This window comes from Piliocolobus tephrosceles, chromosome 5 (assembly GCF_002776525.5).
Source record: "Piliocolobus tephrosceles isolate RC106 chromosome 5, ASM277652v3, whole genome shotgun sequence".
Lineage (NCBI taxonomy): Eukaryota > Metazoa > Chordata > Mammalia > Primates > Cercopithecidae > Piliocolobus > Piliocolobus tephrosceles.
Window position 1 is genome coordinate 157,110,042 of NC_045438.1, and position 25,846 is coordinate 157,135,887.

A 25,846-nucleotide genomic window follows, 5' to 3' on the forward strand; every position below is an offset into this window, starting at 1 on the left:
AAAGAAAGAAAGAAAGAAAGAAAGAAAGAAAGAAAGAAAGAAAGAAAGAAAGAAAGAAAGAAAGAAAGAAAGAAAGAAAGAAAGAAAGAAAATTTTGTCATTCTTTCCCACTAAATACAAGTTCACTGCAGGTCCAAAGTACTGATCCACACCATGTATTTAAATCTGCCCCAGGTTTGTGGTAAACGCTATAAACAGAGAGATGTGATGAAGAGAGATAATGCATACTCTTTATTACCTCTCTACAAACATGATTATCCTGACATATTCTCTAGAATATGAAAACACTATCTAGTGAGAATTACCATCCTGTTTCATTATACTTAAAAGAGAATTTAACCTGTTCAGATTTCTGAGTTGTTCCTTAACTATAAAAATGAAAGAATCAGGATCAAAATGAAGAACCTCTAAATCCGCCTATTGTATCCGCTTCGGCTGCCATGACAAGGTATCACAGAATGGGGCTTAAACTAAAGAAACTTATTCTCTCACAGTTCTGGAAGCTGGAAGTCCAAGATAAGGTGTCCGCAGGGTTGATTTCTCCCGAAATCTCTCCTCTTGGATTGTAGACCTTCGTCTTTTCCCTGTGTGGTCTTCTCTCTGCTTGGCTGTGCCCTCATCTCCTCTTCTTATAAGGACTCCTGTCACATTGGAATAGGGCCCACCCATGTGACCTCATTTTAACTTAATTACTTCTGCAAAGACCCTATCTCTAAACACAGTCACATTCAGAGTTCCTGGGTGTTAAAGTTTCAACATGAATTTGGGATGGAGGTCGCAATTCAGGCCATCACATACCTAATGTGAGTGTAATGCATCTACAGGGAATTTGATTGAACACCACAGGTTGCATTCCCAGAGAAGCAAATTTTGAGATGGAGATTGGTATGCCAGAAGTTTGTGGAGCGTGCTCTTGGGAAACTGTTAAAGCAGCAGAGGAAGCAGGAGTAGGCAGAAGAAGAAGCTGAAATCAGGATAAAGGCCCCAGCAAGTCACAGAGGCCCTCCAAAGCTGGGATGTCCTTCCATGTTGTCTGAACTGAGGCAAGGTAGTTGGAAGTTTATGCCTCTTCCTGGACAGTCACTGCAAGCAGGCCACCCCAGGGAGGAGGCATGCTGTGCCTCAGCTGGGGACAATCTCAAGAGAGGACTCTGCAGTAAGCTGCTAGGTGCCAACCCTTCCATAGCTGACAGAATGATTGACTACTCAGCCTGAAGTGGGTCTCAGGTCTTGGACTCCAGTGTCCACTACAAATCTGAAATTTACTCTCCTCAAGTGAGTGGAAGGACTTACCATTGTCTTCTTAAGAAATTTCTCACACCCTACAGAATGGGAGAAAATATTTGCAAAACATCCATCTGATAATAGGTTAATAGCCAGAAAAATATAACGCACTTATACAATAAAAGCAAGAAAACATAACCTGGCTAAAAAAAAACGGGCAGAGAACCTGAATAGACATTTGTCAAAAGAAGACATACAAAATGGCCAAAAGGTACATATAAAGGTGTGCAACATCACTAATTGTATTAGTCTGTTCTCACTTCTAATAAAGACCTACCCAAGACTGGGTAATGTATGTAGAAAAAGAGGTTTGATGGACTCATGGTTCCACATGACTGGGGAGGCCTCACAACCAATGCAGAAGGCAAAGGAGGAGCAAAGGCACGTCTTTCATAGCAGCAGGCAAGAGAGCTTGTGTAGGGGAACTGCCTTTTACAAAACCATCTATCTTGTGAGACTTATTCACTGCCACGAGAACAGCACAGGAAAGACGTGCCCCCACGATTCAATTACCTCCCACCAGGTTCCTCTCACAACATGTGGGAATTATGGGAGCTACAATTCAAGATGAGATCTGGGTGGGGACACAGCCAAACCATATCACTAATCATCAGGGATATGAATATCAAAACCATAAAGAGATATCATCTTACCCCAGTTGGCTATCATCAAAAACACTAACAAGTGTTGTTGAGGATATGGGAAAAGGGAACCCTTGTATACTGTTGGTAGGAATGTAAACTGGTATATTAGTTTGTTCTCACATCACTATAAAGAACTACCTAAGACTGGATAATTTATAAAGAAAAGAGGTTTGATTGGCTCACAGTTCCGCAGGCGTTACAGGAAACATGGCTGCGGAGGCCTCAGGAAACTTAGAATCAAGGCAGAAGACAAAAGGGAAGTCAGCACATCCTATATGGCTGGAACAGGAGAGGGAGAGAGCAAAGGGGGGAAGTGCTACACACTCTCAACCAGATCTCATGATAACTCACTCACTATCACGAGAACAGCAAAAGGGAAATCCACCCGATGATCCACACTCCCACCAGACCCCTCCTCCAACACTGAAGATCACAATTCAACATGAGATTTGGGTGGAGACATAGAGCCAAACCATATCAGCTGGTATAGTCATTATGGAACACAGCATGGAGGTTCCTCAAAATTGAAAAATACAATTGTCATATGAACCAGTAACTCCACTTCTGGGTATATATCCAAAGGAAATGAAATCAGTACCTCAAAGAGTTCTACGCACCTCCATGTTCACTGCAACATTATTCACAATAGCCAGGATATAGAATCAAACTAAGTGTTGATTCCATTAATACATGAATGGATAAAGAAAATGTGATACACACACGCATACAGACACACACACTGGAATTCTATTCAGCCTTGAAGAAGAAGGAAGTCCTGTCATTTGTGACAACATGGATGAACCTGGAGGACATTCTGCTGAGTGAAATAAGCCAGGCACAGAAAGACAAATACTGCATGATCTCACATTATATATGGAATCTAAAAAAGTCAGACTCATAGAAGCAGAAAGTAGAATTGTGCTTAGCAGGGGTTGGAGGACTGGGAGGATTGGAAAGATGTTGGTCAATGAGTACACTTTCGGTTACAAGATGAACAGGTTTTGGGAATCTAATAAATAACATGGTGATATGGTTAAAAACACTGTATTTAATAAATACTTGAGACTTGCTACTACAGTAGATCTTAAATGTTCTCAGCACACACACACATAGACGGTCACCGTGTGAGGTGACAGATATGTCAATTAGCTTGGTTGTGGTCATTATTTCACAATGTATACGTATATCAAAGCATTATGTTGTACACTTTAACTGTATACAATTTTTATTTGTCAAATATGCCTCGATAAAGCTGAGCGGGGGGCATAGAAAACAAAGACATTTCTCATAATGTCTCTCAGTAGATCAAAGGGTAACATACTATGAACTCAAAAATATTTGGCCCAAACCTGGGCTGCTAACATGGGTTGGTGGAAAAAGTGCACTGTTGAGCCAGAAAGGTCTGGGTTCAAATCTCTACCTTGCTGTTTGCTAATAACCCTTAACCTCTCTGAACCTCCAAAATGAATATAATAATACCAATCTTATTGGACTGTTGCAAGAGTTAAACAACAACAAAAAAACAACCACAGATTTAGATTGTCTAGCAACAACCCTTGACTCAAAGAAGGCATTTTAAAAACATTTGTTCCCTTCCCCTTTTTGCAGCAAATAGTTCATTGCGGTGACTGATTACAAACTAGAAGTGTTTCTCAACTTAAAGTGGTTTCTCAAGTATGTGACTGGAACCACCTGTACAGATTGTTAAACTACAGATCCCTGGACCCCACCCCGCTCTTAGTGAATCTAGCTCATGGGTTCTAGGGTGGAGCCCAGGAATGTATAATTTTAGCAAGTTCCATGGATGTTTCTGATACTCAGAAAACCGTGAAGCCCTTTGCTTGAGGCTGAGCTCAGTAAGAATATTCATTATATTACAGCCCAGGGAGGTCTGTGCTTAGAGGATGTCTGAGGACATTTGCACCTCCCTCCTTGTCATGGGTTCTGCGGATGTACATCTCCACATCACATCACCGAGACCACTGCCCCTTGTGTAAATACTGTGTATTCTCAAGCCAAAACATGCATAAATCACATCAGTTATAGACTCAAACCCATTCTCCTTTTTGAGATGTCATTTTATTGAGTTATAAATCACCACTAAAAGGCAATTTTGTGCAGACAAATTTTATTGGAGGATGCCGATCCCCTGAGCTTGTCTGGAAAATGAGAAGCATATTCAAAGATGAAGTATCCTGCAGGTGGAAGAGTCATTGGGCCTGCAAACGGGCATGTCTGGATAGAGATTTAACTTTTTCATTTAAACCAAATAAAATGGAGCCCCCCCCCCCCCACCCAGATGGCATTGCTGAAGGCTTTCTGGGTTTGATTACGGGTCACAAAGTCCAGCTGCATTGCAGAAATTACACTGTCAAGAAGACGCTGACCAAGGTCCAGAAGATAAACAGGAGCTGAGATGCAGAAAGTGACCTCGAACCTTAAACAGGCTTTCCCAGGCCTACCAGACGCTTTTCTTGATTTAACGCCGGGTCATGTGGTTTTTCAGTGTCTTCTGTGGCTTTCTTTTCCCACAGATTGGCCTCACTTATTCTAAAATATAAAGTTTTGGGAGTTTCTTGAAAATGGCACTTTCACTCAGTAAAAATAAGTCTAGATGAAAACCTTATCTTGGGAATCCATTCTGAAGAAGGATTAAAGTAAGTCTATTTTCCCCAAACGATCAATAGCCACCCAGACCTAATCACTTTTTATATGACGAAAAAGATTCTGGAAGCAGCACAGCAAAAATATGACAATGACAGAGAACTCAAAGGTAACCCTGTACTCACCATCTCCATGCAAACATCACAAGAGTGGGGATGGGTAAACCCTTTAGTTGGAGATCTATGTTGCTAATAACAAGACATTCTGAGTTCTCTTCTTATTAGTGAGAGAGCCTTCCATGACCATTTCCCCATAGTTTGCCTTTATTCTTTTCTGAGAAACCATTTTTCCAGGTTTGACCAGGGTGCTGTAACCCACAGAGGCACTGTTATGCCGAAACTACGTATCCCTATCCATTAAGTATTATCCAGCGCCCACTCAGGTTTTTACTGGCTCATTTAGAGAAGCACCTTTGAGTACAATATCCAATTAAACAGTAGATTTACATGGAGTGCTTCCTGCTCGTGTTAAAAATCTCATTCTATTTCTGCCCTGTACTCTGCCATCCCCTAGATACACAGAATTCTGGACACAGTAGAGCACTTTCATGAGGATAGTGCTGTGGTGAACCGCAGTAGCAAGGAAATCGTACAAGCTCAGCATCTCAGCACAACACACTGTTCTCACTCGTGGGCCAGTCAGGGACTCTCCCAGACAGCTGACCTCGGGGATCTGGGTCTCTTCCATCATGGGGCTCCAGTATCTCAGGGCCTTTCACTTCCAGCACGTTAAACACTCCCTCTTCTTCAAGAGGGAGGGCGTGGGACATTTTAGGGAGCAGGCTGGAAAGCAGGGTACGTCACTTCCACTGGCACTCTATCGTCCAGCACTCAATCACATCATCAGTATAAATCCGAAGAAAGCAGGGAGATAGAGGGAAGAGCACAGCTGCTGGGAGTGCCTGCCTCGGAGAGACGTTAGCTGCCCCTTTCTTTCAACCCCCTTTTAAGGTTTTGCAGTTGAGGCAACTGAGACCCGGAAGACGTGTTACCCACAGCTAGTCAGTGACAGCCCAGCTCGGTGTTCACCAAAGGGCCTGTTGCCCATCCCTATTAATTCCAATTAATGGATAAAAGGGTTCATATGGTCTCAAGGTACAGTTGGAGCTTTGTTTCCTGCTCTTCTATCCAGGACTCCAGGGTGAGGAGGAATATGACTACTCTGCTGCAAAACCAGCAGTTCCAGGGCAGTGCGTCTTGGTCTGGGAGCTGGACAGATGAATACTTCAAGGAGCAAGTGCCAGTAGCCAACCCTAATTACAGGAAATGCTTCTTGGCTCCTAAGGGATATAAAATTACTTGGGGGAAAGTCAAGGAAAATAGAAACAGAATACCCCATAACGCTTTATTTGGAGGCCAGAAGTCACCTACTAAGACTTGTATTTTGTGCTTCATTCTGTCAAGATAGCTTAAAAGGTGGAGACAGCGTGTCGGGGGAGTGAAGCTCTGGATGGTACCAGCCTGACTTGCAAGCGTCGCTGTGGTTCATGAAAACATATGTCTTGAAAGGTTGTCCTCCTCGCAATTCTGAGCAAATGTGAGAAACAACAGAGGTTTCCAACAAACACCTGCTAAAGAATGAGGAAATGGACATAGGCAAATAGGCCAATAGAGCCTCCTTAACGGATTCTTAAGGCTGTCTGGAGGAGGTAATGCTAGTGGAAAGAACTCCTGTGTGAAAACCTTCATGCATCTTTGTCCCCGCGGAACCGTCTACACCAGTGCTAATGGAGCAGTTAGTTACATACCTATTTTTTTAAACTGTGATTTTACCATTACAGAGGTTATATACTGATAGGATTTTTTTGCCTAAATTTTTAAATTTCCACCTGGAGATCTGGCATTGAATAATTAAAGGCTGCGTGTTGTTCCTCTTATTCTGAAGGATCTTGGACAAATTATTTAATGGTCTGAGATCTCCTTCTCTCCTTCCTTATCCTCCCCACCCCTGACCTATAACAGCTAGGAAGAGAAAATAAATACAAATAATATCTGCCGGCTGGGTGTGGTGGCTCACGCCTGTAATCCCAGCACTTTCAGAGGCCGAGGCAGGCGGATCATGAGCTCAGGAGATCAAGACCATCCTGGCTAACACGGTGAAACCTCGTCTCTACTAAAAATACAAAAGATTAGCTGGGCGTGGTGGCGGGCGCCTGTAGTCCCAGCTACTTGGGAGGCTGAGGCAGGAGAATGGCATGAATCCGGGAGGTGGAGGTTGCAGTGAGCCAAGATCGCGCCACTACACTCCAACCTGGGCGACAGAGCGAGACTCCATCTCAAAAAATAAATAAATTCGTTAATTAATAAAATAAAATCTGCCATTTGACTACAAAGTGTGGTGCTGATTTAACCTAAATATTACCACATAAAATCAAACAATAATAATAGAAAATAGATTTATAGCAGTACCAGAATTATATTACTTAATTTGGCTGTCTTTTCCCAAAATATAATCACACTTCCTAGATTTTACAGATCAGATATAAAAGAGTACAATGGAAGACTTCAATGATATGTGCCTTTATTGTTCAGTTTTTCATCTCAAGCTCTTCTTTTCAAGCTAACTGTTCCACCTCTTCAAAAAATGTTTGTTCTTGTGAGTCAGAAATATTGTATCCATTTTATTAGCAGCCTGTTTGAAGCCAATAAGATGAATGGGTTTGCTGAGTATAGGTTAGTTTATGGCAAAATCTGGAACCAAATCAATTGCAGGAGAGGAGAGGCAAGCTGGTTAGATACCCCCAAAGGACTTGGAAGTAAGGAACCTTTCAGAGTTAAATTAGCAAAATGCATACATTCAATACATACACACTAGTGAAACGAAATGGCTGCAATTAGCTAATTATGGAAGTAAGCCAATAAATCATCCATCTATCTGTGAAATAGAAGAGTGTGGGAACTTCTTAAACTTCAGTCCTACTGATCCAGGGTATAGTAATGAGGAAGATGAGTATATGGTTGTAAGTCAGTGAGCAGAATGCCAAGTGGCTGCATTGTGCCTGATTGAATGAAAGGTATGTGAACAGAAGGGGTTGGTCAGCCAAGGAAGCAGGAAAGAGGGAGAATCAGAGGGTCAGAAAGGCCTTCTGGATGGCATAGTCCTTGGACATGGAAGCATCTAAGAAAAACATAGTCTTGGCAGTATTGATCAAAAGTATTATGGTTCCCTTTATGAGACATTCCCTGTTGTGAGCCTCAAGCCATTGACAGCACCATTCTAAGATCTATTAGGAGCACTTGTTCTGATCCTGTGGACACCAAGCAACCTTGTGATAATTTGGCTCCTCATGTAGTGAGACTATTGGCAGCTCTGCCTCAACACATTCTGGTCTACTTGTCGGTTGTATAGGGTATTTTAAACTAATTATATCTGACGTGGTGTGCTGACTCCACCCTAAGAATGCCAACAAAATCACTTTTATGAGCCTAACAGACCTTAGACCAGGGTGTACTCTTTAAGGTAAACACCACCCTACAGCGTGCAGCTAGACAGGCAGTAATATTGCCCAGCAACACCCCAGGCCACACGCCATACACCTCTTGAACTGTGGCTGAACCAGCCTGTGTAATTTTGACTGAGCCACGTGTAAAGTCAAGATCAGGATGTTCTAACAACATGACCACCTCTAGTGATCTGACCAAACAATTGGCATATCACAAGCCAGGAGCAGTCTGCAGAGTGGAGGGATGGAAAGAACCTAAACCATTTAACAGGCCATGTGCTGATTTTCAGTTGTACCTGGGACCCTGCCATAGACAGCTTCATCAAAGATATCAATATTGTTGACAGAGTAATGTTTTCCAGGTTTTATACCACCCTACTTAGTTGCAGTAATTGTTAGGTGATAAAGACAGTGACAGCTCATTACAAAATTCAGCTTCCAGAAGCTGGAAGGTTAAATGACACCTCTTACCTGCTGGGTGATGGGTTAGTGTCTTAGCCTTATCCCTTTGCTACTCTCTGCCCCCAACTCCAACCCCATCTAGAAGCTTGTGCACTTGAGGCAGTAGATTTCACACAAAACCAAGTCAGAAGGCTTTACAACAGAACGTTAAATAGGAATGTGTAGGGAAAGTACGCAGAGGAGAATGGATGAAGGGGATGAAGAATATTGCCTAAAAACTCAAGAGCATTATCTGTAGCCCCTATAACACTTTTTATTTGTGTGTTGTGTATGTGTGTGTGTGTGTGGATTTGTGCACTACTATGCCTTCATACCAGCTTGTCAGAAATGTATAAACCTATGTCCATAGACATTAACTGCTTTTTTGTTTTGTTTTGTTTTGAGACAGTCTCACTCTGTCACCCAGGCTGGAGCACAGTGGCACGATTTCAGCTCACTCCAACCTCCACCTCCCAGGTTCAAGCAATTCTTCTGCCTCAGCCCCTTGAGTGGCTGGGATTACAGGCGTATGTCACCACGCCTGGTTGATTTTTGTATTTTTAGTAGAGACAAGGTTTTGCCATGTGGCCAGGCTGGTCTTGAACTCCCGATATCAAGTGGATCCGCCCGCCTCAGCCTCCCAAAGTGCTGAGACTAAAAGCGTGAGCCACCGTGCCCAGCCTACTTGGCTTCTTTAAACAGCTTTATTGAGGCATAACTGACATACAATAAACTATACATGTTTAAAATATAGATTATTTTCATCTGTAATTATACCTTTAAAAAAAAAAAAAATTGTGTGAGCCCAACCAGATAACCATGAAAAGTTCCATATTAATGACAATTGTACTAAATAGAGAAGCCTCCACTTAAAGCAAATTTTGATAATATTGACTTATATATACACTGGTGGAACCATCGCCAAAACCAAGATAACAAACACATCCATTACCTCCAGAAGTTTTCTCAGGCCCTTTGTAATCCCACCTCTGCTGCTTCCTACCCCCATCCCCATTCCTAGGCAACCATTAATCTGCTTTCTGTCACTTTACATCGGTTTGGATGTACCAGAAAATTGTATAAATGATACATCTCTTATATAACCTTTTTCTGGCTTCTTATACTCAGAATAGTTACTTTAATTTGTATCTATGTTGTAATATGTATCACTAGTTCATTTATTTTCATTATGGCTGAGTAGTATTCTTCATATGGATGGACCACAGTGTGTTCATCCATTCATCTTTGATAGATATTTGGTTTATTCCCAGCTGGGGGCAATTAGAAATAAAATTCTAAAAACATTTATGTAAAAGGGTTTGTATGGCATAGACTTTCTTTTCTCTTGGATAAAAACCTAAGAATCAATGACTAGATTATATGATCAGTGTATTCCTAACTTCTTAAGAAACTGCTTAACTGTGTTCCCATCACCAGTGTTTGAGAGTTCCAGTTCCTCCACATCCTTGCCAACACATTTTATGGTCAGATTTTCTTTCTAATTCTTGCCTTTCTAATAGGTATGTAGTGGTACCTTCTAGTAGCTTTACTTTGCATTTCTCTAATGCCTAATGATGTTGGGCATCTTTTCATGTACTTATTTGTCATCTGTGTATGTCCTCATCAATAAAATGTCTGGTCAAATATTTTGTCCATTTTCTATTTGGGTTGTTTGTTTTCTTATTATTCAGTATTGAGAGTTTCTTATCTATTCTGGCTACAATCACTTTGTCAGATTTATATATTGTAAACATTTTCCTCCAGTGTCTGGCTTGTCTCCTTATTCTAATAACAATGTCTTTAGAAGAGCAGGTGTTTTTAATTTTTATGAAGTCCAATTTATTAGTTTGCTCTTTTACAGATTATGCTTTTGGTGTGGTAACTAAGAAATCCTTGCCTACCCAAAGTCACAAACATTTTCTCTTATATTTTTATAGTTTTAGGTTTTATATTTATTTCTGATCCACTTTGAATTAATATTTATATAATGAAAGGTATAAGTGCACTATTTTGTATACCGATATCCACATGTACTAGCACCATTTGTTGAAAGAATTGTTTATCTGCTAAAGTTTCTTTGTGCCTTTGTCAAAAGTCAGTTGTCCATATAGATGGGTAGGCCTATTTCTATTCCGTTGATCTATTTGTCAGTCTTTAAGCCAATATCACATTGTCTTGATTAGTATAGTTTTGCAATTCTTGAAGTCCAGCGATATTAATCCTCCACGTTTGTTCTTCTTTTATAAAGATTTTTGCTTTTGAGGATTTTTGTTTTGCTTTTTGTTTTTGCTGTTCTAGGTCCTTTGTGTTTCTATATGAAACTCAGAATCGATTTGTTTATTTCTACGAAAAAAAGCCTACTGGGCTTTTGATTGGGATGATATCAAAACTATAAATCAATTTAGGAAGAACTGACATCTTACAAATATTAAGTCTTTGGATTCATAAGCACATTATACCTCTCCATTTATTTATATCTTCTTTAATTTTTCTCAACAGTGGTTTTATGGTTTTTGGTGTACAGAGAACTGTAAACATTTCTCAGTATCAGACTGTCAGGAAAATGATCAATTTCCCCTTCAAGACTGACGAGCTAAAGGCACCAGAGGCTTAGGCTTCTTACAGCAACACGATGCAGGGACTATAAAAAGGAAACGATAGCACCTATTTCCTAAAGTCATGAATGTTAAGTGAGTTTAACATTTATGCAGTTTAACATAGCACCAGTTGTGAAGGCAAACTGCCTGGGTTCAAATCGCAGCTGCACCACTTATAACTGAATGGCCTTGGGAAACTCACAGTCTCTCTAGAACTCAGTTTTCTGATCAGCTTAGTGCAGAAAATACAGGCACCTCCCTCAGAACAGTCTTCATACGAATAAAATAAGCTCACTAAAGACTTAGAACTATTCTTGTCATATAACTAATAAATATTAGTTATTATATTAATATATAAATATTAGTGATTTTTATATTATATTTATTACATGAATATATAAATATTAGCAATCATTGTTGATTTTCATAGCACTTAACATAGTATTTGGAACATAATGAATATCCAATAAAGGGTAGATATTATTTGCTTATGTAGCAAACTAGACCACCTGGTTAACACCTTCATGTATGCTTCTCAACTGTTTTGAATAACCGAAGCTGAACTGAGTTTGCTGAAAGTAGGTTTGTTCTTTTTTTTTTTTTTTTTTTTTGAGACAGAGTCTTGCTCTGTCGCTCAGGCTAGAGTGCAGTGGCACAATCTCAGCTCACTGCAACCTCCACCCCCAGGTTCACGCCATTCTCCTCCCTCAGCCTCCCTAGTAGCTGAGACTACAGGTGCCCACCACCAAGCCCAGCTATTTTTTTTTTTTTTTTTTGTATTTTTAGTAGAGACGGGGTTTCACCGTGTTAGCCAGGATGGTCTCAATCTCCTGACCTCGTGATCTGCCTGCCTCGGCCTCCCAAAGTGCTGGGATTACAGGCATGAGCCACTGCGTCCGGCCAGTAGGTTTGTTCTTAAAAGGCCTGACCCTGAATAGGAACATTCCATTCTTTGGATGCTGTATTTAAGATGCTATGTCAGACATCTCTATGCAGGATCTCACCATGATAGGCAAATCTCCACCACAATTAGCTTTACTACTGGCTTCCTTAATCTCTCTCTGGCCTATCTCGGGGTCTAAAACCCTGGAGGAGATTGTATCAATTATATTTCCTCATTGCTCCTGCAATTGTTGAAGAACTGACATTTTCATAAGGATGCATCTACACTAACTCTGGCCCTTGCTCTAGAGTAAAGAAGTGACCAAATCACCTCTCATATAAACTAGACTGATTTCATGTTGTGATATGATTTCCAAGCCCGGGAAGACTCTGCGTGCCTCTCATCACTCACCACTACTATTCTCCACCATTGCACACACACACGTGAACTCTCCTTCCTGGCTTGGTGACACAAACTGTCTAATTGGAAATCCATTTCTGTGCTTGCTGACTTTGTTCCCTATAAAAACACGAATTACCTTTGAAGGAAAAACAATCATTAACGTTTGTGTGTAGGAGACGGTATTAAAGTAATAGAAAGAGAAAAGAATTTAAGATTCAAGAAAGAGGCATTCAGGATTATTAGATCCCAAATCTTTCCTCTTTTGCAAGAGGAGGTTGCTATGGTCATTAAAGCCATGGCACTGGGTGAGGTCATCCATGTGGTGACTATTGCTAGAGAGGAAAACTCTGGAATCTAATCATCTCAAATGCCTTTTTCCTTCCTCTGGGGGGAACCAAGATTCTCTTCAAGTTCCGTGAGCTACAATAACAGGATGGCATTTGAGCCATTCATTCATTCATTCAGCAAATCCTCACCACCCTCTCACCATGGTCAGGTATTGTTTTAAGAGCAGGGGATGCCTGTAATCCCGGCACTTTGGGAGGATGAGGCCAGCGGATCACGAGGTCAGGAGATCGAGACCATCCTGACCAACATGGTGAAACCCCGTCTCTACTGAAAATACAAAAAGAAATTAGTCCGGCGCGGTGGCAGGCGCGTGTAGTCCCAGCTACTCGGGAGGCTGAGGCAGGAGAATGGCGTGAATCCAGGAGGCGGAGCTTGCAGTGAGCTGAGATCACACCACTGCACTCCAGCCTGGGTGACAGAGTGAGACTCCATCTCCAAAAAAAAAGAGCAACGGACACAACAGTGAACAAAACAAAATCCGTACTTCCACAGAGCTTATATCCAAGCCAAAGAGATAGGTAATCAGCAAATAAACACAAAGGTTCTAATAGGTTGCGAAGTAGTAAGGGATTTCAAGAATAAAAAATAAAATAGGGTATAGAGATGGAGAATGCCAGGGAATGCTAGTTCTTTCTGAGGCTGCAACGGTTGAATAGAGACCTGAAAACAGTGAGTGTGGCGACAGCTGGCTAGCTGGTAGAACATTCCAGGTATGGGAGTGGCAAATGCCAAGGTCATAAGGTAGAAGTTTGCTCAAAGTGTTTGAGGAAAATAAAAGAAGCCTGTATGGTTGCAATAAAGAGATCGTTGGAGAGGCATCCAAAGGCCAAACCATATAAGGCATTGTAGGTGATCCTAACGACTTTTCTGTATATTCCAAGGGAGATACGAAACCACTGGAGAGGTCCAGAGGGAAAGTGAAGATCTGACCTTGTTTAGAAAAATCACTTGGGCCGATATACCCAGAACAGATCGCAGGGGAGCCAGAGGAAAGCAGAACAGCCAGTGAGGAGCTGTTGCCGTAGCTCAGGAGAGGGATATTGGTGGCTTAGACGAACAAAGAAGGTAGTAGTGAAACAGGCAAGAAACAGATATGTGATATATGTTGAAGGATGGGATGTAGGGTTTAGGTTCCATGCCATGAAAGAAGAAAAGAGTAAAAGATGACTCTAATATTGGGTATAGCAAAGGAGAATGCCATTTACTGAGAGGTAGAACCTTGGCGAAGGTTGGAGGAAGGAGAGCAAGTCTCTTCTGGAAATGTGAAGTTGGCATTGTCTATGAGATATCCAGGGTTCGTGTTGAGTGGGCAGTTGTATACACACAGCTGGGCTTTAGGGGAAGAGTCAAGGCTAGAGAGACTTCCATTTGTGGTCATCACTGTCTGCATGGCCATTAAAGCCATGGCACTGGATAAGGTCATCCATGCAGTGACTTGTTGAAAAGAGAAGAGGAGCATCAGAGAAAAGACAGTGAGAGGGAACAGCCAGGGATGTCAAGAGAGTATCTGGAAAACATGGTAACATGGAAGTCAAACAGTAAAAATGCTCCAAGGATGAAGTGAGCAAAAGCCACTGAGAGGTTCAGATGATGTTTTTAATCTCTACAATTTATTACTGAATTAAAGGAGATTAACACCTGAAACCGTGTATTAGGGTACCTTGTGCTACAGGTCAAGTACCAGAAATCTTTACTAAAAATAGCTTAAGCAGTAAAAGCATTTATGATACCACATAATATAATTCTTGGAGAAAAGTAATTCTGAGGGCCAGGCACAGTGACTCACCCCTGTAATCCCGAAGCACTTTGGGAGGCGAAGGTGGGTGGATCACTTGAGGCCAAGAGATCTAGACCAGCCCGGCCAACATGGTGAAACCCTGTCTCTACAAAAATTAGCTGGGTGTAGTGGTGTGCATCTGTAATCCCAACTACCCAGGATGCTGAGGCACGAGAATCGTTTGAACCCAGGAGGCAGAGTTTGCAGTGAGACGAGATCATGCCACTACACTCCAGCCTGGGTGACAGAGCGAGACTCTGTCTCAAAAAAAATAAAAATTTAAAAATATTTTTTAAAAAAGAGTAATCCTGAGATTGGTTAAGTCATTGGCTCAAACATATCAAGGACCAAGTTTTCTTCATCTTTGGGCTCTGCCACCCTGCTGGCCAGGTATGGTGGCTCATGCCTGTAATCCTAGCACTTTGGGAGGCCAAGGCAGGAGGATCCCTTGAGCCCAGGAGTTCGAGACCAGCCTGGACAATACAGGGAGACCCTGTCTCTAAAAAGATAAAAGCAAAAGAAAAACAAGGGGGACTACTGTAGCTCCAGATAGCACATCTTCTTACAGCAATGTCCAGAGGTGGAATAAAGGGAATAGCCTTTAATTGTATCTCTTTCTAAGAGTGAAAAACCTTTACCAGCAACCTCCTGCATAATACTCTTTTCAACAAACCCAGAACTGTACCATGCACCCATGTCTACAACAGTCCTGGAAGGGAGAATGATAGAAATCAATATTACATGGGGCTGGGAAAGAGCCCAGAGCCTCTCAAAGGACGTGGCTACTCTGAGAAAGGTGGAAGAAGTCAGGGTTCTGTAAGCAAGAAAGAAGAGTTAAAAGGGTAGTTCTTGGTTCAAGAACCGATACTATCTGAGACACAAGCATTTGGCGTTATAAACATGCCTGTCTTTCCTCCACAGTAATGATACAAATATAGGAAGTTATGAATAAATATTCATTATCTCTCAGCCAAGAGGATAAGGTTTTTCTTCTCAGGCTAGTGTTTGAGCAACCATTGAACACTTATACATGTCGTAGAATCTGTGGGTTCAAAGAGACCTTGAAGGTCCATGTATCCTCAATATAAAATCCCCATGACTTCCTGTATTAGACAAGATCCCAGAAAGAAATATAGGACACACCCAGATTATCCTAATGTAACAGGAACTCAGAGGATTTGATGCCAGGACTAGCTACAAGTGAGGCCAGGGTGCGGCAAACCCAAAGGGCAATGCAGTGGCCAGGGCTAGTATCAGGGAAGCCTCCCTCACCATGCCTAAGAGACAGAAGAGGGCTCTAAGCATGGGGCCCCCAACAGGAGTCAAGACCGTTGGTTGAGGGACACAGCCAGGCCACAGTGACCTTGTAGGGATGAGAGAGGCGGGGGAAAATATCCAGACTTTACTTCCGTCTTCACCCAACTGGAAGCCAAAGGGCAGAGGAGCCGCCCAATGAAATACCTGCAGATCAGACTCTGGGGTGCAGAGCAGGGGAGAAGAGGGTGAAGATGGTCCTGGAGAAGCAAATGGAAGACACCCAGTCCTCCCCATGGTGGGGGCCAGCCACTCCTCAGGCTACTCATTTCTCCTGGCCAGCTCTGACTGCTGGAAAGTTCCGGGTCAACCCAGGGTCCATACAAAACAGGTCTAACTCTTCACTTATATGAAAATACTTTAGAGAGAGGACAACAGCCCATACACCTCACAGCCAAGTGGTGGAGTGAACGTCCTTGAGATGTTAGTTTAGTTCCTTGGCCCCAGGGTGCCCAGTGTCTGATGGAGTTGGAAAGCTAAGGTCTCCATACATCTTCCCCTTGGCATGTTGTTTCTCAACTGGAGGTGACTGTATCCCCCACGAAACTTTGGCAATGAATAGAGACATTTTTTTATTGTCAAAAATGGGGGAAGGCACGCAATTAACATCTAGAGAGCAGAGACCAGGGAAGATGCTTACCGTCCTATAATGCACAGGGCAGCCCCCACCACGAAGAACGATCTGGCCCCAAATGTCAGTAGGCCAAGGATGAGAATCCCGCCCAGTCAGGAGCTGAGCCTGGACAAGCCTGTAGCTGCAAGACCTTTCCCGGGAGCCACCCGCAATGTTCCTCTGGGACATGTTTGTTTTCAAGGTGAGCTAATGCAAAACAGTGCTAGAGTCCTTGAAGAACTGGAGGGAAGGAATAAGCAGCAGTGGAGCTTCAGGGTGCGGGGAGCGGGAGGAGAACAAGAGCTATTTGTTTGCAGTGGGAATGACGATTGTTGAATTTCCCCTTGCCTGGCCCCGGCTTCTCAACTAATGCAAGGGGGAGCCCTGAGCCAGCCTTGATATCCTGCGAGCCATCCTCACATCACAACATCAGCTTTCGCAGGCAAGCATGTAAACAAGAAGACCAGCCACGAGAAACAGAAGAAAGAAATAAAAGTTGTTTGGTCTGCTGTCAGGAACAGATTGTTGGAATATTCCAACCCCAGTCCAAAAAGAACAACCAACAATAACAACCGGGAGACCGCAGCCCACGCTGAGACACACAAAGCCTTCGCTTTCCCGGTGCCGCGGACCATTTCCAGCAGAACGCGCCACTGGCATCGTCCTCTGCTTTTGCCATGGCCTGGGGAGCTCTCGTGTTTGTCCAAGCACCCACATTAGGGCCAAGAAATATGAAAATGTCATCTGTGAGCATGAATCAGGAGCAAGTGAACTTCTCATCTGCTGAAAGTCAGCAGGTGTGAGTATTCCGACAAACATGTGCAGTCCCGCAGTCATTCCTCATTTACTTGGCATCAACAGATCAGTTGGAAATATCATATTTTAAGTGAACCTTCCAGATAGGTCAAGTTTACCCTATTTAAGAATATCCTTAATGATGTAGCCTTTTAGGATAAAGACAACTTTCCAAAAGGTATCTATTGCCTTTACTTCAATCAAGTATATTGGCAATATTTCTATTTTTTAACTGGCTCAGAATAATGAGTACAATGTTATAATAAAAATAATAAGATGTCTGCAGACCTAGGGGTAGTTTGCCCAGACATTAAATGAACCCAGATCAGACCCTTTTTCCCTCTGCTTTTTTTTTTTTTTTAACCCTTTATCCTCCCTTTGTGTAGCTGTCAGCTGTTACTCTCTACTTAGGTCTCCCGACCTGTCCATCTGTAATCCCTGCCTTCTAGGAATTGCTGCTGTGGGCTAGGACAGTGGTTCTGAATGTTGGCAGCATGCTGAAATCTCCTGGGTTCCATCTCCAGAACTGTGATTTCACTGGCCTGGGGTATGGCCTGGGCATGAGGACAGATTGCAACTCCCCAGGTGACTGTGTTGAGTAGCCAAGGCTGAGAACCACTGAGATGGGAAATTCAGTATCTTATCTGTTAGAATTATGCACAAGAGAAGAGTTAATATGATCTGAGAGACTTTCCTACAAATAAGCTTTAGTGTATAAACCTTTTTGACATGTATTTTGAGCTCTTTGAATCTTCGACTTTCTCATTCTTAGCTGTGCCTCAGCAACGTGACCTCAAGCTAGGAGAGAGGTAGAATGGACCAGTGGTTAAGTGCTTGGGGTCTAGAGCTCAATTACCTAGGTTCAAACCTCAACTCTGTGGCCTTGAGCAAGTATCTTAACCTTTTCGAACCCCAACCTCATCTATAGGTGTTGGAAGGACTCAGGGAGTCAGTGCACAGAGAGGGCTGGGGACAAGGCCGGGGACATCACAACACTCAGCACAGCCGGCAGGGTCTGGCAGGGCACGGAATTCACTTCAGGTGATCAAAGAGGAGAGGCAGAGCTGTGGACAGGGAAAAGAGCACAATTCTGTTGTGGTCCCCAGAGGCTGGCAACAGTGAGAAGCTTGACTAGCCTGGGCAGGAAGGGGGAGGGGAAGAAGCTGTGTTATTAGGTCCCAGGGAAAGCTGAGGCTGTGGAGAGAAGCAGGGAGGGAGCAGAGAGGAAGCACCCGACTCTCATTCTCCCTCCAGCCTCTGACCTCTTGCAGGAGCCTCCCTCCCACTGGCTGGACCCAGTGAGACGCCAGGAAGTGGAAAAGAAGTGGTCCTCAGGCTCAGCTTCTCAAGACGCACTCCCACGGCAAAGCAAGGGAAGAAAGAGAATGAATCTGGGTGGGTGGGAGGGAGGCAAATGGTGAAGAACCAGCTGAGTTAGCTATTACTAATCATTCTGTAGCTGGGAAGTCACCAAAGAAAGTCCCTATTGCCCTAGAGTGGGTGAACGCTACACAACATCCGCTGTAGAACCAGAAAGAGAATTGCCCCTCAAGCCCCCACATGCTGGAAGAAATGTGCCTCCACCACAGACCTTTAGCACCAAACTGAAATGGTTCAGCACTGCTATGGGCAAAAGTCCAATTTTTTAAGATGTCCTAGGCTCCTTGAGAATCTCAGGGCTGAAGGCAACGTGCCTCATCCCTGTGGGCTGGTTCACACTGCTCTCTGAGCCTTTTCTCACCAGCTCACCTCTGTCTCTTTTCCATCTCCTGCCCATGCCTGTCAGAACTCAGACCTCCTAGCTCACTTCCTTTGCTAATTGAAACACATTCCTGAGTCCCATTTGCAGCATGCTTTGGAATTTCTTCCTCCACCACTTCCCCACCCCCAGACGCCACCCCTCTCTTCTCACTCATGAATGTTGACCTTTTGTCTAATAAAAGCTTCATTCTTCCAACCTCCCACTATTGACTTAAGTAGCCATTCTTTTCCATTTGCTCTCCAAAACCAGTCTCATTACCTATCAAGTACTCAGTGGTGCAAGTAGAGGCAGAAACCCTTTTCTTCCAGCAGCTTCCATTTTAAGTGTAAGGACAAGAGACATTGCTGAGGGGCTGGTGGCTTTCCCAGTGGATGTCTATGCCATGCCGCGCGCTAGTTCTGCCCCATGCTTTGCCACTGCACCATATTACAAATGAAAATTAGTCACTTCCAGATGCACCCCCTGGGCATTGGAGCCCTCTCGTACTGTGCAGGTACACTTGCTTTGCTGCCTTAGAAACTCTGCAGTGACTTTATTTTCATTTTCATCACTAGCTTTTTTTTTTTTAAGGAATATGTTCCAGATCATCCTATAACCAGGGACATATTCCTTTACCAGGATCTAATTGAACTATTTATTCTTGTCACTCCATTATGTTCCTTCCAAATTCCTTTGAGTCCCCCTTTCCCATCCCATACGCATTATGCTATAATAATGGCCACTATTTGGCTCTGTTTTCTCTTGGAAGCCTGGCACATGTTCCTACTGTGCTGTCCTGAGTAAAGAGAGAAGATGGAATCAATCCTGTTCCCCTCCAGTACTCAGATGCCCTTCTGCAAAAGCATCAGAATCAGAGAACCAGGACCTCCAGAAATAGCTGGGGTTGAAGTTAAAAAAAGCCCTAATGAGATTTGACTTGGTAGGATTTTAAGCACTGATTTGGGTTCAGGTGGGCCAAAAGCGTAAGTAGCAGCAACAGCAGCACCCTCTGTGTACCCACTCCCTGGAAACTCCTGTTCTAGTCCCTTCCCTTAAGGAACTTACATTTTAGATAAGGAGAGAAAACTCAGCATGCGCGCACACACGCACACACACAACACACACAACAAACGCACACACAACCCCCCCCACACACACACAACAGACATACACATACAGAGCCAATGATGCGGGCTAGCATATGATGAATGCCAATTAAGTAGTACTTAATAATAATAATTAACTTGCCTTTAAAAATCTATAACACAGGCATTTCTCTTAATCAAGACTCATTTTCTCTCAGGTAATTTCCATTTTAATTGGTATTGGTGGAGGTTTTTTAAATTAGATTTCTTAATCTATCCCTGTTTCTATTTGCACAGCTGAAAGATATCTCCCACTTCCAAATCTAGCATATTGTTTGAAATTTTGAATTTATGACATCTCCACCAATTTACTATAGATTGATCCATCAGTATCTAAGGATGTCTTGAGATGATTTCTTATGATCAAAACACTTTGAAGTAGTGATTATCTAAAGGATAATCTAACTTCCCGTTTGGGGAGGTTGAAATATGTGCTTTCTATCTTCGGTTCTCATTTTTTTTTTAATGTGGGTGCTGCTTTAGCAAAGTGAATAACTCCAAGAACATCCTCCCCTAGTTTGAGTAGATGTGTCACTAGAAAAGAAAAAACCCGGCTGGGCGCGGTGGCTGAAGCCTGTAATCCTAGCACTTTGGGAGGCCGAGACGGGCGGATCACGAGGTCAGGAGATTGAGACCATCCTGGCTAACATGGTGAAACCCCGTCTCTACTAAAAAAAAAATACAAAAAAAAAAAAAAAACAAGAAAAAGTCCAATGCTGAGTGATTTGAGTGGTTTGGAAGAATTTCCCGGCTTGCAGCTTATACTGACGAGCATTAATACAAGTAAACCATTAACTCATCAGTCACACCTGCTCTGTTTGCTCTGTGCTTGTTTCTACCCTAGCACCCTTGACAAGGTGCTGAGCTTGCTGCCTGTGGGCACGTCGGCCTCCTTGCTAGACCATTTACTAGCTGAGAACATGCAGGGGGTCTTTTAAAAATTTTTTTTATGTGTATATATATATATGTATTTTAAATGACAAATAAGAATTGTATATGTTTATGATGTACAGCATGATGTTTTGAATGTTTGTGCAATGGCTAAATCAAGCTAAGTAACATATGCATTAGCTCACATATCATTTTTTAAGGTAAAGATACTTAAAATCTACTCTCAGCAATGTTTGAGTATGCAATACTTTACTATTAACTACAGTCACCATGACACACAATAGATTCTCTGAACTTACTCCTCCTGCCTAACTGAAATTTTGTATCCTTTTACTAACATCTCCTCAATCCCTGTACCTCCTGTCCCCAACCTTAGCTTCTCGTAACCACATTTCTACTCTTTACTTCGATGAGTTCCCCTTTTGTATAGCCCGCAAATAAGTGAGATCGTATTGTATTTGTCTTTCTGTGTCTGGTTTATTTCACTGAGCAAAATGTCCTCCAGGTTCACCCACGTTGTCACAAATGCCAGGATGGCCTTTTTTGAAGATAAATAGTATTCTACTATCTGTATGTCCTGCATTTTCTCTATTCATCAACATTTTTTCATTTATCCATTATCCATTAGCCTGATTCCATAACTTGGCTCTTGTCAATACTGCTACAATGAACATGGGGGTGCAGAGAGCTCTCTGACACACTGATTTCATTTCCTGTAGATATGTACCTAGAAGTGGGTATATATCCAGACCAGAGTGAAATTGCTGGGCCATATGGTAGTCCTATTTTTAATTTTTTGAGGAATTTCCCTACTTTTTTCCATTAGACTGTACTAGTGTACATTTTCCCTAGTCGTGTATAAGGGTTCTTTTATTCACATCCTCACCAACATACATCATTGGTTTTTTCATGTTTTATTTTTTGGTAACAGCCATTCTAACAGGTTGGAGGTCATATATTATTGTGATGCAGTAGATATTATTCAGCTTGGTGTTCGCAACAGAGAGTACAGTGCTCTGTGCCCAGCAGACCCAGAAGTGGATTAATGAGCCGGCTGAATATTGATTACTGGGAAATAAGGAAGGCATTAATACTCCCAGAGACCAAGGATAGACCTAGGGGTGCTTGTGAGAAACCAAGGTTGATCTACAGCATTCACAGCCTGGTGAAAGGGGCCCGCAGTGTGGCACCAGCTGCAGCCCTGTCTGCACCGAGGGCCAGGAGAGTGAGATGTGACTGGGTACCCCTTCCAGGTCCAAGGAAGGGTCTGAAGAGTGGGGCCCACATCATCCTTCAGAACATAAGACATGGACACTCCCTGACCACAGGGACAGCCCAGGTCATTTAGCCCTATCTCATACCCCTTTATAACAAAATACTCCATTATTACTTCCATAAAACTTGGTAATTGGCGTATGTGCAAATGAAGGTATGTTCTGAAAAGCTCCTAACAAATACTAACTCCAGTTCTAATCTGGTTCTTGTGCTTGACATAGAGAGGGAGAGAGAGTGGAAAAGGGATTTGGTCTCAAAACAACTTTTGGAGTTTGCCTGGAAACAGTATCTCGTAAGCATGTTGATTGCAGCCTTTGGCTGATTTCTATTATTAGAAAGAGGAAAAGCACATTTGGATGTTGACGTGACATTCAGGTAGGCAGCATTTCTTTGCTCGACTTAGGAAAATGCTAATGAAAAAGAAACCAATCATGTAAAAAGAGGTCAGAGCACTGCAAAGTGCCTGTCCACCCCCATAGTCATTTTCCTTAATCTTGACATCTGAATCACTTGCTGTCTGGGTGAACAGAGGAATTTTCCAGGAACAATTTCATATTGAATGAGGCTCTACTCACAGTTGCCCTACATGTCATGGGTGTCCATTTCTGCCTTCCGTTGTATGAACAATGCCCAGGGTAATTTGGATCTTGATAATATTGACTCACAACCTCAAATAAATGAAGTCATATCAAGCCACTGGCAGGGTGGAATGTGCTGGCAGGAAAGGGAGTAGAAGGCTTGACCACAGGCGGGAACTGTGTCGAGGGCAATACAGATGAACGCACACAGATAGGCGCAGTTCCCAGCCATTCGCACCTCAGCATTGGTGGCACTGTGTGGCACTTGTCATGATTCAGGTTGCCCTTGCTTTTAGCAAATTCAACCCTTTTGCACATTTGTTCTTATAGAAACTAAATTAGAAAGGGATTGTTCATTTACAAAGGATTGCTCATTTTAACCAGAGTCTTAAGTAGCTGACACCTCTGTGCTAGTTATAATTTTTTTTAATCTCAACTTGGATACACGTTTTCAAGAATATATCTATTAGATAAAGTACATTCACATAAGGAAAAGTAGATGGTTAATTGTATGGCTATTTAATTCCCAATATCATAATCTTGGACACTTCTTTCAAGAAACCTTCACCTAGCCAATTCCCAAGAAATCACTTCGTCAAGTGAGTTAAATTGGGCAACGGTTAAGCAATAGGAGTGTCTTTTTTTCGGATGCCAGCACAGAGCCACTTGTTCCTGTTAATCATGAAGACTGGAAGACAAGCAGAGCTACGTGACGGATATACTCACCAGGCCCTATCTCTGTGGGAGGTGGTGTTTTGGCACAGAGAGGCTGATGGTTTCAGGGTCAAGAGAGAAGTGATTAATCCAACTGGAAAGAAGACAGAGGAAAACCCAGCAGACAGTCATGAAGAGCATATAGAAACAACCACCACCCAATATCTGTATGAGTATATAACGCTTGCTTTGCACACTGGAGAATGCAATGAAATGTTACCAGGATGAAGCTGAAAACAAAGAAATGATCCTTCCAACTGTGGCTCCCAGTCATGGCTTTTCTTTCTGCCCCTTGGAGACTCCTCTGTAGCTCCATTCTCATCCCATACCTCCAGGGTCTGTGCACACCAAGGCCAGTGGAAGTGCTTGGGAAAAGATCTTGATAGGAGAACTAGACAGAAACATGCTTTCAGAGAAAGGATGCGTCTTGTTGCTTATTGTGGTTTTTCAATACATGAGCCTAGTTTACATAGCAGGGGCCCAAATGCAGCTCTGTATAACATTGTCATACTTCAGCTATGTGCATGTTTATCATTTCTTTACCAATAACAGCTGGAGAAAATGGCTGAGATTGGAGAGGAGGGAGCAGAGGTAGAGAGGAAGTCAAAACATTGGAATGGATGACGTACAACTTCCCTGATGTATGAAGCTGCAGATTCAGCCACATGTAGTTGATGTCGCCATGTCAAGACTGCATTTTTCCTTCCAAACACAGAAGTATGGGGTAAGCTTAAAGGAGGACTATGAAGGTGAAGCCATTGAGGCCTAAGACTTTATCTTGATTTCTTCGATTCCTTGGATATGTTTACCCCCTCCCCACACTGGGTCCTTGTAGCTGCTTAGACTGAACCTACTGGCCCTTCTCTTGCTGGAAAGTTGCCCTCCAAGAAGTGCAGGAGATCAGATTGCACCTGCTAAGTGTTAAGACCAGACTCAGCCATGCTACCAAATCATTCTGCAACAAGGCCAGCTTCACACTGCCTGAGCAGACCTTTCTGTTCTGCCAAAGGCAGCTGAAGCAGGGAAAACGGATCCGCAAAGAGATCTGGGCCAGGCGCAGTGGCTCACTCCTCTAACCCCAGCACTTTGAGAGACCAAGATGGGAGGATCACTTGAGGCCAGGAGTTCAAGACCAGCCTGGGCAACAAAATGAGACCCCATTTCTACAAAAAATAAGATTAAAAAAAATTAATCAGGGGTGGCAGCAACTATGGTCCCAACTCTTGAGATGCTAAAGCGGGAGAATCGCTTGAGCCCAGGAGTTTGAGGTGTGATAGCACCACTGCATTCCAGCCTGGAAGACAGAGTGAGACCCTATCTCGAAAAAAGTAAATAAAGGAATCTGAACTTGAAGAATGGACCAAAAAAGGTTGGTGCTTGACTGTCATTCCTCTTTACCTGTGCCATCACCTGAGATTGGAATGCCCCATTTCTCGTCCCCAGTTTCCTTCTCCAGTCATCTAACCCCTCTGCTTCCTCTAATACTCAGCTACGGCATTACCTCCTCCTAGAAGCCTTCCCTGAAATCCTCAATCTGTTCTCTTTCTTTGACTTCCCTCTTTGGAGCCTCAACTGTCTCTTTGGGTTTGTCTGTCCTGCTAGACTGAATGTAAATAACTAATGAGAGTATCTGCATGGAATGGAAATGGACCCTTCCTAAGTGCTGTGTTAAGTAACTTCACTGAACCAGATGACAGCATTAGAGCAGCTGCTCTCTAGGGTTCTGCCAGCTCCTGTAGGCAGATGTGAGGCTGCTGGAGATGTTGCTATTAGCGATAAAGCTAAGGGCCCAAGAGGTTCTTTGCTTCACGACTACGTCATTGGAGGCTGATAAGCCATGGCCAAGTGTGTTCAAGGTCTCCAGCTGTCATAAAAGTGCCTGCTTGTTTATTTTAGGTAGATAAGTGTTACTATTATTTCTGGGATGGTAGGAAAAGCCTGGGGCAAGAAATCACTGTATGAGGATATATTGAGATCCCTGGAATATTAAAAAAAAAAAAAAGAGGCGGGGGAGAGAGAGAAACCACATAGCCTGCATTTGGTGATACTGTAATTCTAGCTCCCTTTAATTACAGTTAATCACTACTGTAATCTAAGGTAATGAACCCTGTAGCTTTGCTTGCTAATTGAAGTTGACAGAATGCGAGAAAGCGCCCCATGGCAAACCCCTTTCATCAGGGGAGTGTTTTATCTTTGTTTATCAACAAGAGAGTGGGTTTGTTGTTTGCTTGTTTTAAGACAGAGTCACACTCTGTTGCCCAGACTGGAGTGCAGTGATGCGATCTCGGCTCACTGCAA

The 25,846-nt window shown here is 42.8% G+C and overlaps 1 protein-coding gene across 3 annotated transcripts in view; it reads left to right on the forward strand.

Moving 5' to 3' along the window:
* The window catches only part of NEDD9 (neural precursor cell expressed, developmentally down-regulated 9), a 200,948-nt gene that overhangs the window by 87,232 nt on the left and 87,870 nt on the right, over positions 1-25,846 (forward strand). The window contains exon 2 of one of the 3 annotated variants that reach the window (XM_023185364.2): positions 24,101-24,272. The exons of 1 other annotated variant lie outside the window; for it this stretch is intronic. In XM_023185364.2, the coding sequence (XP_023041132.1) occupies positions 24,192-24,272 (81 nt within the window). In that variant the 5' untranslated portion in view covers positions 24,101-24,191. One more of the 3 variants, XM_023185367.2, reaches the window with a different exon arrangement.